The sequence below is a fragment of the Oncorhynchus gorbuscha genome, linkage group LG13 (genome assembly GCF_021184085.1).
Source record: "Oncorhynchus gorbuscha isolate QuinsamMale2020 ecotype Even-year linkage group LG13, OgorEven_v1.0, whole genome shotgun sequence".
Classification (NCBI taxonomy): Eukaryota; Metazoa; Chordata; class Actinopteri; order Salmoniformes; family Salmonidae; genus Oncorhynchus; species Oncorhynchus gorbuscha.
Genome location: NC_060185.1, coordinates 100,388,872 through 100,402,886, shown reverse-complemented (window position 1 = coordinate 100,402,886; position 14,015 = coordinate 100,388,872). Strand labels below are relative to the sequence as shown.

The 14,015-nt window shown below is 43.1% G+C and overlaps 1 protein-coding gene across 2 annotated transcripts in view; it reads left to right on the top strand.

Moving 5' to 3' along the window:
* Window positions 1–12,900, top strand: part of LOC123994223 (fibroblast growth factor 16-like) — a 56,569-nt gene extending 43,669 nt beyond the window's left edge. Inside the window, exon 3 of one of the 2 annotated variants that reach the window (XM_046296761.1) lies at window positions 11,359–12,900. In XM_046296761.1, the coding sequence (XP_046152717.1) occupies window positions 11,359–11,601 (243 nt within the window). In that variant the 3' untranslated portion in view covers window positions 11,602–12,900. Of the gene's footprint in view, window positions 1–11,355 lie in introns of both variants that reach the window. The other variant, XM_046296760.1, reaches the window with a different exon arrangement.
* Window positions 12,901–14,015: the final 1,115 nt, after the last annotated feature.

Sequence of the window (14,015 nt, the reverse complement as noted above, 5' to 3'; positions counted from 1 at the left end):
CAAAAACATTCATCTGCTGGTCAAACACATTATGCTGCTGGTCAAACACATTCATCTGCTGGTCAAACACATTCATCTGCTGGTCAAACACATTATGCTGCTGATCAAACACATTCATCTGCTGGTCAAACACATTATGCTGCTGGTCAAAAACATTATGCTGCTGGTCAAACACATTCATCTGCTGGTCAAACACATTATGCTGCTGGTCAAACACATTCATCTGCTGCCTGCAGTCCAAGTATCCCAAATGGCACCCTACCATCTTCTATCTTATGATGTCAGGTTATACCCCGCCCAGCCAAACAGCAGAGAGCTGGGCCAAGAGGGCAGACTATTCAGATACCCCAGAGGTTGGGCGAACTCACACACACACACACACACACACACACACACACACACACACACACACACACACACACACACACACACACACACACACACACACACACACACACACACACACACACACACACACACACTGAAACACACCCACCCTGACAGAGTGGTGTTGTCAGACTATTGGGTTCTATTGCTCTGTCCTGTTGTGTTCTATTATTCTGTTCTATTGTTCTGTCCTGTTGTGTTCTATTATTCTGTTCTATTACTCTGTCCTGTTGTGTTCTATTATTCTGTTCTATTGTTCTGTCCTGTTGTGTTCTATTATTCTGTTCTATTATTCTGTCCTGTTGTGTTCTATTATTCTGTTCTATTGTTCTGTCCTGTTGTGTTCTATTATTCTGTTATATTGTTCTGTCCTGTTGTGTTCTATTATTCTGTTCTATTGCTCTGTCCTGTTGTGTTCTATTATTCTGTTCTATTGTTCTGTCCTGTTGTGTTCTATTATTCTGTTCTATTGTTCTGTCCTGTTGTGTTCTATTATTATGTTCTATTGCTCTGTCCTGTTGTGTTCTATTATTCTGTTCTATTGTTCTGTCCTGTTGTGTTCTATTATTCTGTTATATTGTTCTGTCCTGTTGTGTTCTATTATTCTGTTCTATTGCTCTGTCCTGTTGTGTTCTATTATTCTGTTCTATTGTTCTGTCCTGTTGTGTTCTATTATTCTGTTCTATTGTTCTGTCCTGTTGTGTTCTATTATTATGTTCTATTGCTCTGTCCTGTTGTGTTCTATTATTCTGTTCTATTGTTCTGTCCTGTTGTGTTCTATTATTCTGTTCTATTGCTCTGTCCTGTTGTGTTCTATTATTCTGTTCTATTGCTCTGTCCTGTTGTGTTCTATTATTCTGTTCTATTGCTCTGTCCTGTTGTGTTCTATTATTCTGTCCTGTTGTGTTCTATTATTCTGTTCTATTGCTCTGTCCTGTTGTGTTCTATTATTCTGTTCTATTGCTCTGTCCTGTTGTGTTCTATTATTCTGTTCTATTGCTCTGTCCTGTTGTGTTCTATTATTCTGTCCTGTTGTGTTCTATTATTCTGTTCTATTGCTCTGTCCTGTTGTGTTCTATTATTCTGTTCTATTGTTCTGTCCTGTTGTGTTCTATTATTCTGTTCTATTGCTCTGTCCTGTTGTGTTCTATTATTCTGTTCTATTGTTCTGTCCTGTTGTGTTCTATTATTCTGTTCTATTGCTCTGTCCTGTTGTGTTCTATTATTCTGTTCTATTGTTCTGTCCTGTTGTGTTCTATTATTCTGTTCTATTGTTCTGTCCTGTTGTGTTCTATTATTCTGTTCTATTGTTCTGTCCTGTTGTGTTCTATTATTCTGTTCTATTGTTCTGTCCTGTTGTGTTCTATTATTCTGTTCTATTGCTCTGTCCTGTTGTGTTCTATTATTCTGTTCTATTGTTCTGTCCTGTTGTGTTCTATTATTCTGTTCTATTGCTCTGTCCTGTTGTGTTCTATTATTCTGTTCTATTGCTCTGTCCTGTTGTGTTCTATTATTCTGTTCTATTGCTCTGTCCTGTTGTGTTCTATTATTCTGTCCTGTTGTGTTCTATTATTCTGTTCTATTGCTCTGTCCTGTTGTGTTCTATTATTCTGTTCTATTGCTCTGTCCTGTTGTGTTCTATTATTCTGTTCTATTGTTCTGTCCTGTTGTGTTCTATTATTATGTTCTATTGCTCTGTCCTGTTGTGTTCTATTATTCTGTTCTATTGCTCTGTCCTGTTGTGTTCTATTATTCTGTTCTATTGCTCTGTCCTGTTGTGTTCTATTATTCTGTTCTATTGCTCTGTCCTGTTGTGTTCTATTATTCTGTTCTATTGCTCTGTCCTGTTGTGTTCTATTATTCTGTCCTGTTGTGTTCTATTATTCTGTTCTATTGCTCTGTCCTGTTGTGTTCTATTATTCTGTTCTATTGCTCTGTCCTGTTGTGTTCTATTATTCTGTTCTATTGTTCTGTCCTGTTGTGTTCTATTATTCTGTTCTATTGTTCTGTCCTGTTGTGTTCTATTATTCTGTTCTATTGCTCTGTCCTGTTGTGTTCTATTATTCTGTTCTATTGTTCTGTCCTGTTGTGTTCTATTATTCTGTTCTATTGCTCTGTCCTGTTGTGTTCTATTATTCTGTTCCTGTTCTGTCCTGTTGTGTTCTATTATTCTGTTCTATTGCTCTGTCCTGTTGTGTTCTATTATTCTGTTCTATTGCTCTGTCCTGTTGTGTTCTATTATTCTGTTCTATTGCTCTGTCCTGTTGTGTTCTATTATTCTGTCCTGTTGTGTTCTATTATTCTGTTCTATTGCTCTGTCCTGTTGTGTTCTATTATTCTGTTCTATTGCTCTGTCCTGTTGTGTTCTATTATTCTGTTCTATTGCTCTGTCCTGTTGTGTTCTATTATTCTGTCCTGTTGTGTTCTATTATTCTGTTCTATTGCTCTGTCCTGTTGTGTTCTATTATTCTGTTCTATTGTTCTGTCCTGTTGTGTTCTATTATTCTGTTCTATTGCTCTGTCCTGTTGTGTTCTATTATTCTGTTCTATTGTTCTGTCCTGTTGTGTTCTATTATTCTGTTCTATTGCTCTGTCCTGTTGTGTTCTATTATTCTGTTCTATTGTTCTGTCCTGTTGTGTTCTATTATTCTGTTCTATTGTTCTGTCCTGTTGTGTTCTATTATTCTGTTCTATTGCTCTGTCCTGTTGTGTTCTATTATTCTGTTCTATTGTTCTGTCCTGTTGTGTTCTATTATTCTGTTCTATTGCTCTGTCCTGTTGTGTTCTATTATTCTGTTCTATTGTTCTGTCCTGTTGTGTTCTATTATTCTGTTCTATTGCTCTGTCCTGTTGTGTTCTATTATTCTGTTCTATTGCTCTGTCCTGTTGTGTTCTATTATTCTGTTCTATTGCTCTGTCCTGTTGTGTTCTATTATTCTGTCCTGTTGTGTTCTATTATTCTGTTCTATTGCTCTGTCCTGTTGTGTTCTATTATTCTGTTCTATTGCTCTGTCCTGTTGTGTTCTATTATTCTGTTCTATTGTTCTGTCCTGTTGTGTTCTATTATTCTGTTCTATTTCTCTGTCCTGTTGTGTTCTATTATTCTGTTCTATTGCTCTGTCCTGTTGTGTTCTATTATTCTGTTCTATTGTTCTGTCCTGTTGTGTTCTATTATTCTGTTCTATTGCTCTGTCCTGTTGTGTTCTATTATTCTGTTATATTGTTCTGTCCTGTTGTGTTCTATTATTCTGTTCTATTGTTCTGTCCTGTTGTGTTCTATTATTCTGTTCTATTGCTCTGTCCTGTTGTGTTCTATTATTCTGTTCTATTGCTCTGTCCTGTTGTGTTCTATTATTCTGTTATATTGTTCTGTCCTGTTGTGTTCTATTATTCTGTTCTATTGCTCTGTCCTGTTGTGTTCTATTATTCTGTTCTATTGCTCTGTCCTGTTGTGTTCTATTATTCTGTTCTATTGCTCTGTCCTGTTGTGTTCTATTATTCTGTCCTGTTGTGTTCTATTATTCTGTTCTATTGTTGTGTTCTATTATTCTGTTCTATTGTTCTGTCCTGTTGGGTTCTATTATTCTGTCCTGTTGGGTTCTATTATTCTGTTCTATTGTTCTGTCCTGTTGGGTTCTATTGTTCTGTCCTGTTGGGTTCTATTGTTCTGTCCAGGTAGGATCATTATATTGTATTTTTGTAGACTAGTCTAGAGAGGATCATTATATTGTAGACTAGTCTAGGGAGGATCATTTTATTGTAGACTAGTCTAGGGAGGATCATTATATTGTAGACTAGTCTAGGGAGGATCATTATATTGTAGACTAGTCTAGGGAGGATCATTTTATCATAGACTCGTCTAGGGAGGATCATTATATTGTAGACTAGTCTAGGGAGGATCATTATATTGTTGTTTAGTCTAGGGAGGATCATTATATTGTAGATTAGTCTAGGGAGGATCATTATATTGTATTGTTGTAGACTAGTCTAGGGAGGATCATTATATTGTAGACTAGTCTAGGGAGGATCATTATATTGTAGACTAGTCTAGGGAGGATCATTATATTGTTGTTTAGTCTAGGGAGGATCATTATATTGTAGTTTAGTCTAGGGAGGATCATTATATTGTATTGTTGTAGACTAGTCTAGGGAGGATCATTATATTGTAGACTAGTCTAGGGAGGATCATTATATTGTAGACTAGTCTAGGGAGGATCATTATATTGTAGACTAGTCTAGGGAGGATCATTATATTGTCGTTTAGTCTAGGGAGGATCATTATATTGTAGATTAGTCTAGGGAGGATCATTATATTGTATTGTTGTAGACTAGTCTAGGGAGGATCATTATATTGTAGACTAGTCTAGGGAGGATCATTATATTGTAGACTAGTCTAGAGAGGATCATTATATTGTAGACTAGTCTAGGGAGGATCATTATATATTGTCTAGAGAGGATCATTATATTAGTCTAGGGAGGATCATTATATTGTAGACTAGTCTAGGGAGGATCATTATATTAGACTAGTAGGGAGGATCATTATATTGTATTGTTGTAGACTAGTCTAGAGAGGATCATTATATTGTAGACTAGTCTAGGGAGGATCATTATATTGTAGACTAGTCTAGGGAGGATCATTATATTGTAGACTAGTCTAGGGAGGATCATTATATTGTAGAGTATTCAAGGGATGATCATTATATTGTAGAGTTGTAGACTAGTCTAGGGAGGATCATTATATTGTAGACTAGTCTAGAGAGGATCATTATATTGTAGAGTTGTAGACTAGTCTAGGGAGGATCATTATATTGTATTGTTGTAGACTAGTCTAGAGAGGATCATTATATTGTAGACTAGTCTAGAGAGGATCATTATATTGTAGAGTTGTAGACTAGTCTAGGGAGGATCATTATATTATAGACTAGTCTAGGGAGGATCATTATATTGTAGACTAGTCTAGAGAGGATCATTATATTGTATTGTTGTAGACTAGTCTAGGGAGGATCATTATATTGTAGACTAGTCTAGAGAGGATCATTATATTGTAGAGTTGTAGACTAGTCTAGGGAGGATCATTATATTGTAGACTAGTCTAGAGAGGATCATTATATTGTACTGTTGTAGACTAGTCTAGGGAGGATCATTATATTGTAGACTAGTCTAGAGAGGATCATTATATTGTATTGTTGTAGACTAGTCTAGGGAGGATCATTATATTGTAGACTAGTCTAGAGAGGATCATTATATTGTAGAGTTGTAGACTAGTCTAGGGAGGATCATTATATTATAGACTAGTCTAGGGAGGATCATTATATTGTAGACTAGTCTAGAGAGGATCATTATATTGTAGAGTTGTAGACTAGTCTAGGGAGGATCATTATATTATAGACTAGTCTAGGGAGGATCATTATATTGTAGACTAGTCTAGGGAGGATCATTATATTGTAGACTAGTCTAGGGAGGATCATTATATTGTAGACTAGTCTAGAGAGGATCATTATATTGTAGAGTTGTAGACTAGTCTAGGGAGGATCATTATATTATAGACTAGTCTAGGGAGGATCATTATATTGTAGACTAGTCTAGGGAGGATCATTATATTGTAGAGTTGTAGACTAGACTAGGAAGGATCATTATATTGTAGAGTTGGAAACCAGTCTAGGAAGGATCATTATATTGTAGAGTTGTAGACTAGTCTAGGAAGGATCATTATATTGTAGAGTTGTAGACCAGTCTAGGAAGGATCATTATATTGTAGAGTTGTAGACTAGTCTAGCGAGGATCATTGTATTGTAGAGTTGGAGACTAGTCTAGGAAGGATCATTATATTGTAGAGTTGTAGGCTCGTCAAGGGAGGATCATTGTATTGTAGAGTTGTAGACTAGACTAGGGAGGATGATTATATTGTAGAGCTGTAGACAAGTCAAGGGAGGATCATTGTATTGTATTGCTGTAGACTATTGTATTGCTGTAGACTGACCTCCCCACTTCCTATCACCTGACCTCTCCCCTGCCTATCACCTGACCTCTCCCCTGCCTATCACCTGACCTCTCCCCTGCCTATCACCTGACCTCTCCCCTGCCTATCACCTGACCTCGCCCCTGCCTATCACCTGACCTCTCCCCTGACCTCTCCCCTGCCTATCACCTGACCTCTCCCCTGCCTATCACCTGACCTCTCCCCTGCCTATCACCTGACCTCTCCCCTGCCTATCACCTGACCTCTCCCCTGCCTATCACCTGACCTCTCCCCTGCCTATCACCTGACCTCTCCCCTGCCTATCACCTGACCTCTCCACTTCCTATCACCTGACTTCTCCACTTCCTATCACCTGACCTCTCCCCTGCCTATCACCTGACCTCTCCCCTGCCTATCACCTGACCTCTCCACTTCCTATCACCTGACCTCTCCACTTCCTATCACCTGACCTCTCCACTTCCTATCACCTGACCTCTCCCCTGCCTATCACCTGACCTCTCCCCTGCCTATCACCTGACCTCTCCCCTGCCTATCACCTGACCTCTCCCCTGCCTATCACCTGACCTCTCCACTTCCTATCACCTGACCTCTCCCCTGCCTATCACCTGACCTCTCCCCTGCCTATCACCTGACCTCTCCCCTGCCTATCATCTCACCTCTCCACTTCCTATCACCTTTCCTCTCAACTGCCTATCACCTGACCTCTCCCCTGCCTTTCACCTGACCTCTCCCCTATTACCTAGACAACCAGGTGAGGGGAGTTCCTTACTGAGACCTAGACAACCAGGTGAGGGGAGTTCCTTACTGAGACCTAGACAACCAGGTGAGGGGAGTTCCTTACTGAGACCTAGACAACCAGGTGAGGGGAGTTCCTTACTGAGACCTAGACAACCAGGTGAGGGGAGTTCCTTACTAATTAGTGACCTAAATCCATCAATCAAATACAAGGGAGGAGCGAAACACGCAGACACTCGGCCCTCCAGACAAACAACAACACAGAGTTACACATGTTACACATGGAATAAACAAACATACAGTCAATAACACAATAGAAAAGTATATGTACAGTGTGTGCAAATGAGGTAAGATTAGGTAGGTAAGGCAGTAAATAGGCCGTAGTGGCGAAGTAATTACAATTTAGCAATTAAACACTGGAGTGATAGATGTGTAGAAGATGAATGTGCAAGTAGAGATACTGGTGTGCAAAGGAGCAAAAAAATAAATAACAATATGGGGATGAGGTAGTTGGATGGGCTATTTACAGGAGCTACTCTGACAGCTGATGCTTAAAGTTAGTGAGGGAGATATGAGTCTCCAGTTTCAGTGATTTTTGCAATTTTTTCCAGTCATTGTCAGCAGAGAACTGGAAGGAAAGGCGGCCAAAGGAGGAATAGGCTTTGGGGGTGACTAGTGAAATATACTTGCTGGAGCGTGTGCTACAGGTGGGTGCTGCTATGGTGACCAGTGAGCTGAGATAAGGCGGGGCTTTACCTAGAAAATACTTATAGATGACCTGGAGCCAGTGGGTTTGGCAGATAATTTTAGAAAGAGAGGGTCCAGATTGTCTAGCCCAGCTGATTTGTAGTGGTCCAGATTTTGCAACTTTTTCAGAACATCAGCTGTCTGGATTTGGGTGAAGGAGAAATGGGGGAGGTTTGGGCAAGTTGCTGTGGGGGGTGCAGTGCTGTTGACCGGGGTAGGCGTAGCCAGGTGGAAAGCATGGCCAGCAATAGAAAAATGCTTATTGAAATTCTCAATTATAGTGGATTTATCGGTGGTGACAGTGTTTCCCAGCCTCAGTGCAGTGGGCAGCTGGGAGGAGGTGCTCTTATTCTCCATGGACTTTACAATGTACCAGAATGTTTTTGAGTTAGTATTACGGGATGCAAATTTCTGTTTGAAAAAGCTAGCCTTAGCTTTCCTAACTGATGGTTTGTGACTTCCCTGAAAAGTTGTATATCACGGGGGCTATTCGATGCAGAAAGCCACAGGATGTTTTTGTGCTGGTCAAGGGCAGTCAGGTCTGGAGTGAACCAAGGACTACATCCGTTCCTGTTTCTAAATTGTTTGAATGGGCCATGCTTATTTATGATGGTGAGGAAAGCACTTTTAAATAATAAGCAGGCATCCTCTACTGACGAGATGAGGTCAATATCCTTCCAGGATACCCGGGCCAGGTCGATTAGAAAGGCCTGCTCGCTGAAGTGTTTTAGGGAGCGTTTGACAGTGATGAGGGGTGGTCGTTTGACCGCAGACCCATTACGGATGCAGGCAATGAGGCAGTGGTCGCTGAGATCTTGGTTGAAAACAGCAGAGGTGTATTTGGAGGGCAGGTTGGTCAGGATGATATCTATGAGGGTGCTCGTGTTTACGGATTTGGGGTTGTACCTGGTAGGTTCATTGATAATTTGTGTGAGATTGAGGGCATCTAGCTTAGAAAGTAGGACGGGTGTTAAGCATGTCCCAGTTTAGGTCACCTTGCTCTGAAGATAGATGAGGGGCAATTCACATATGGTGTCCTGGGCACAGCTGGGGGTAGAAGGTGGTCTATAACAAGTGGCAACCGTGAGAGACTTGTTTCTGGAAAGGTGGATTTTTAGAAGTAGAAGCTTGAATTGTTTGGGTACAGACCTGGATAGTAAGACAGAACTCTGCAGGCTATCTTTGCAGTAGATTGCAACTCCGCCCCCTTTGGCAGTTCTATCCTGTCAGAAAATGTTATAGTTTGGGATGGAAGTTTCTGGATTTTTGGTGGCTTTCCAATCCAGGATTCAAACACGGCTAGGACATTGTCAGAGTGTGCTAGAGCACTGAATAAAACACACTTAGGGAGGAGGCTTCTAATGTTAACATGCATGAAACCAAGACTTTTACGGTTACAGAAGTCAACAAATGAGAGTGCCTGGAGAATGGGAGTGATGCTGGGGGCTGCAGGGGTTAACCTCTACATCACCAGAGGAACAGAGGAGGAGTAGGATGAGGGTACGGCTAAAGGATAAAACAACTGGTTGTCCAGTGCGTTCGGAACAGAGAGAAAAGGGAGCAGGATTTTGGGCGTGGAAGAATAGATTAAAGGCATAATGTACAGACAAAGGTATGGTAGGATGTGAATACAGTGGCGGTAAACCTAGGTATTGAGTGACGATGAGAGACGTTTTGTCTCTAGAGACATCATTTAAACCAGGTGAGGTCACCGCATGTGTGGGAGGTGGAACTAAAGGGTTAGCTAAGGCATATTGAGCAGGGATGGAGGCTCTACAGTGAAATAAGACAGTAATCACTAACCAAAACAGCAATGGACAAGGCATATTAACATTAGGGAGAGTCATGCGTAGCCGAGGGATCGTAGGGGCCAGTGGGTAGCCAGGCGAGCTGGAGACACGGCGATTCATACAGCTAGCGGGCCGGGGATAGCATGCTAGCGGAAGGGCCTTAGAGGGACGTCGAGACGGAGGAAGTCTGTTGTAGCCCCCTCATGCAGTTACGTCGACAGACCAGTCGTGTTGGATTGGCAGGGCTCCTTGTAGGCAGGTAAAGGGTCCAGGCCAATTGGCACAATAGGTATTGCAGACCAGGAATTTGGCTGATGGTCCTCTTCAGCTAACAGTCCGATATGCTCTAGACAGCCAGCGGGCCGCGGCTAGCAGGCTAGCGGATGGGCCTTCAGGGGACGTCACAACGGAGGAGCCTGTTGAAACCCCTCGGGCGGATTACATCGGTAGACCAGTCGTGATGGATTGGCGGGGCTCTGTGTCAGCAGTAAAAAGGGGTCCAGGTAAATTGGCAAAATATGTATAGCACGAGGCTAGTTCCAGGCTCACTGGTGCTTGCTTCGGGACAGAGACGTTCGCCAGGAGTAGCCACTCTGATAGCAGCTAGCTAGCTGTGATGATCCAGTTAAAAAGGTTCAGAGCTTGCGATAGGAATCCGGAGATGTGGAGAAAAAGCAGTCCGGTATGATCTGGGTTGACTCGCGCTGTGCAGACTGGCAGGAGTTGACCATGCTAAGGTTAGCTGATGACCGCTAGCAGTGGCTAGCTGACTACTAGCTAGCAGCTAGTTAGCTGGCTAGTTTCTGTTGGGGGTTCCGGGTCTAAAGTATAGAAAATAGCAGATCCATACCACATTGGGTGAGGCGGGTTGCAGGAGAGTATGTTGAAACGGAGGTAAAAAAATATATACGAAATATATACAGAGGGAAAAAAAGATATATACTCGGGACATGACAAGACAAAGACGTCTGAACTGCTACGTCATCTTGGATTCATGTATGGGCCGTAGCACCCTATTCTCTATGAGGTGCACTACTTTTGACTAGAGACCAATAGTAATCCCTATGGGTCGTAGTGCAGTATAAAGACAATAAGGGATCATTAGGGACTCAGACTCCCTGGTCTATCATAACCAGCACCTGCCTCACAGAGCCTGGAACACTTTCCTTTGGTTCAGTTCAGCTGATTGGGGACCTAGGAACCCTACCACAATACAACAGGGTTTCTCTCCCTTAGTTCCACCTTCTTACCTTCTTTCACCCCCTCAGCAGGCTTTCTCTCCCTTAGTTCCACCTTCTTACCTTCTCTCCCTTAGTTCCACCTTCTTACCTTCTCTCACCCCCTCAGCAGGCTTTCTCTCCCTTAGTTCCACCTTCTTACCTTCTCTCACCCCCTCAGCAGGCTTTCTCTCCCTTAATTCCACCTTCTTACCTTCTCTCACCCCCTCAGCAGGCTTTCTCTCCCTTAGTTCCACCTTCTTACCTTCTCTCACCCCCTCAGCAGGCTCTCTCCCTTAGTTCCACCTTCTTACCTTCTCTCACCCCCTCAGCAGCTCTTTGTTGTTGATTATTGTGTTATGAACTGTTGCTGTGAAATTTCCTCCTCAAACTGTTGGCAAAATATGAATAACATATAAATGAACTGATCCATAAATTCTATCCTAATGAAGCTACTGTATGGACACCACACTCAACCATCTCTCCCTCTCTTCCGCAGAAGAAGTTAACAGCGGAGTGCGTGTTCAGAGAGCAGTTTGAGGAGAATTGGTACAACACATACGCCTCTACGCTCTACAAACACACCGACACCGGACGCTTCTACTACGTAGCGCTCAACAAGGACGGCTCGCCACGGGAGGGGGGGAGGACGAAGAAACACCAGAAACTAACGCACTTCCTGCCTCGGCCTGTGGAGATAGAGAAGATCCCCCAGGCTTACAGAGATCTGTTCCAATACAGGTGACCAGGGCTGAGCCTGGGAGAGAGGGATGAGGAGGAGGAAAGGGAGGAGAGTTTGGGACTAAGGACAGGACTCAATACTCCCTCTGACCTCGTTCCCACGCCTCCAGCCCCACTCCCCCTGTAAAGGTGCTTATGTATTGCCCCTCCAGCCAAAAGGTCCCCCTCCCATTCCTCCGAATGGACCACCAACAAGAGAGATAAACATAGCTTGTGTTCCTGGACGTTAAACACTGTGAGAGGACTGTTTGACCTCAGAGGGGTCAGAGCAGAGTGTAGGAGACGCTCTTCTCTCCAGCCCCTGAGGAGTGAGAGGGGGAGTCCTACTAGAGGGGGGTGTTATTAGGACCATAAGACCTCACTCTGGAGGAGAGCACAGGGGTGAGAGAAGAAAATCCCTGGAGATGGAGGGAGAGAGACTGGACTGGCGTCAGGCCTGTATGACTGCCTAACCCACCCTGGGATAACCGCAGGTTAAAACCACCTGAACCACTAACCACCTGAAGAAGACAAAGACTTTTCTTGATGAGAACCACTTTTATACATAATAAGATAATTAACCAGCAATAATTCACTGCAAATAAGAAAGGGTTTGGGGTTAGTCCTCAGCAGTTTGAGTAGGGGGTCTGAGGACTAGTAATGAACAAGTAATGGAAAGTTGATCAGACTAACTGAGATGACCAGTGGACACTACTCTAGCCAAGCCATTCACCACAGCAACCAGAGAACTCCAGGGAGCGAGGGAGGGATTGACCAATGGAAGTTGAGAATGTCGGTGTGTTCTAAATCAACGTGTAGAGAGAACTGATCTTCTGACTAGTCATTGTGATGTCAGAGTGTTCTAAATCAACGTGTAGAGAGAACTGATCTTCTGACTAGTCATTGTGATGTCTGAGTGTTCTAAATCAACGTGTAGAGAGAACTGATCTTCTGACTAGTCATTTGTGATGTCAGAGTGTTCTAAATCAACGTGTAGAGAGAACTGATCTTCTGACTAGTCATCGTGATGTCAGGGCTGAGCTGGGAGAGAGAGAGAGTACACTACTACCTAGTATGTATATGTGATGGAGACAGATTGGCCATGAGGGAGTATCCAGGTGAAACAGGGTTGGCAGAACTTGGCACATAAGTTAAATGATCAATGTAAAGAGATGTGATGAGCTGGGATACATGTAATACTTTTTGACTATGTGATAAATGTAAAACATGAATTCAGTTGGTACAGTCAAGGACATGGATGGTGCAGCTAGATAGCATTTCAATTAAATGCAGATGACAACGAATGTGAAATCCTTGATACACTATATACACAGCAGTATGTGGACACACCTTCAAATTAGTTCAAAATAGTTCTCTCACGTCACCCCGCTCCTCCGCTCTCTCCACTGGCTTCCAGTTGAAGCTCGCATCCGCTACAAGACCATGGTGCTTGCCTACGGAGCTGTGAGGGGAACGGCACCTCAGTACCTCCAGGCTCTGATCAGGCCCTACACCCAAATAAGGGCACTGCGTTCATCCACCCCTGGCCTGCTCGCTTCCCTACCACTGAGGAAGTACAGTTCCCGCTCAGCCCAGTCAAAACTGTTCGCTGCTCTGGCCCCCCAATGGTGGAACAAACTCCCTCACGACGCCAGGACAGCGGAGTCAATCACCACCTTCCGGAGACACCTGAAACCCCACCTCTTTAAGGAATACCTAGGATAGGATAAAGTAATCCTTCTCACCCCCCCCCCCTTAAAATATTTAGATGCACTATTGTAAAGTGACTGTTCCACTGGATGTCATAAGGTGAATGCACCAATTTGTAAGTCGCTCTGGATAAGAGTGTCTGCTAAATGACTTAAATGTAATGTAAATGTAAATTAGAGGATTCTATTTCAGCCACACACATTGCTGGAACATTGCTGACAGGTGTATAAAATCAAGCACACAGCCATGCAATCTCCATAGACAAACATTGGCAGTAGATTGGCCGGTACTGAGGAGCTCAGTAACTTTTTTATTTTAATTTTTTTATTTTACCCCCTTTTCTCCCCAATTTCGTGGTGTCCAATTGTTGTAGTAGCTACTATCTTGTCTCATCGCTAAAACTCCCGTACGGGCTCGGGAGAGATGAAGGTTGAAAGTAATGCGTCCTCTGATACACAACCCAACCAAGCCGCACTGCTTCTTAACACAGCGGGTATCCAACCCGGAAGCCAGCCGCACCAATGTGCCGGAGGAAACACCGTGTACCTGGCAACCTTGGTTAGCGCGCACTGTGCCCGTCCCGCCACAGGAGTCGCTGGTGCGCGATGAGACAAGGACATCCCTACCGCCCAAGCCCTCCCTAACCAGGACGACGCTAGGCCAATTGTGCGTCGCCCCACGGACCTCCCGGTCGCAGCCGGTTACGACAGAGCCTGGGCGCAAACCCAG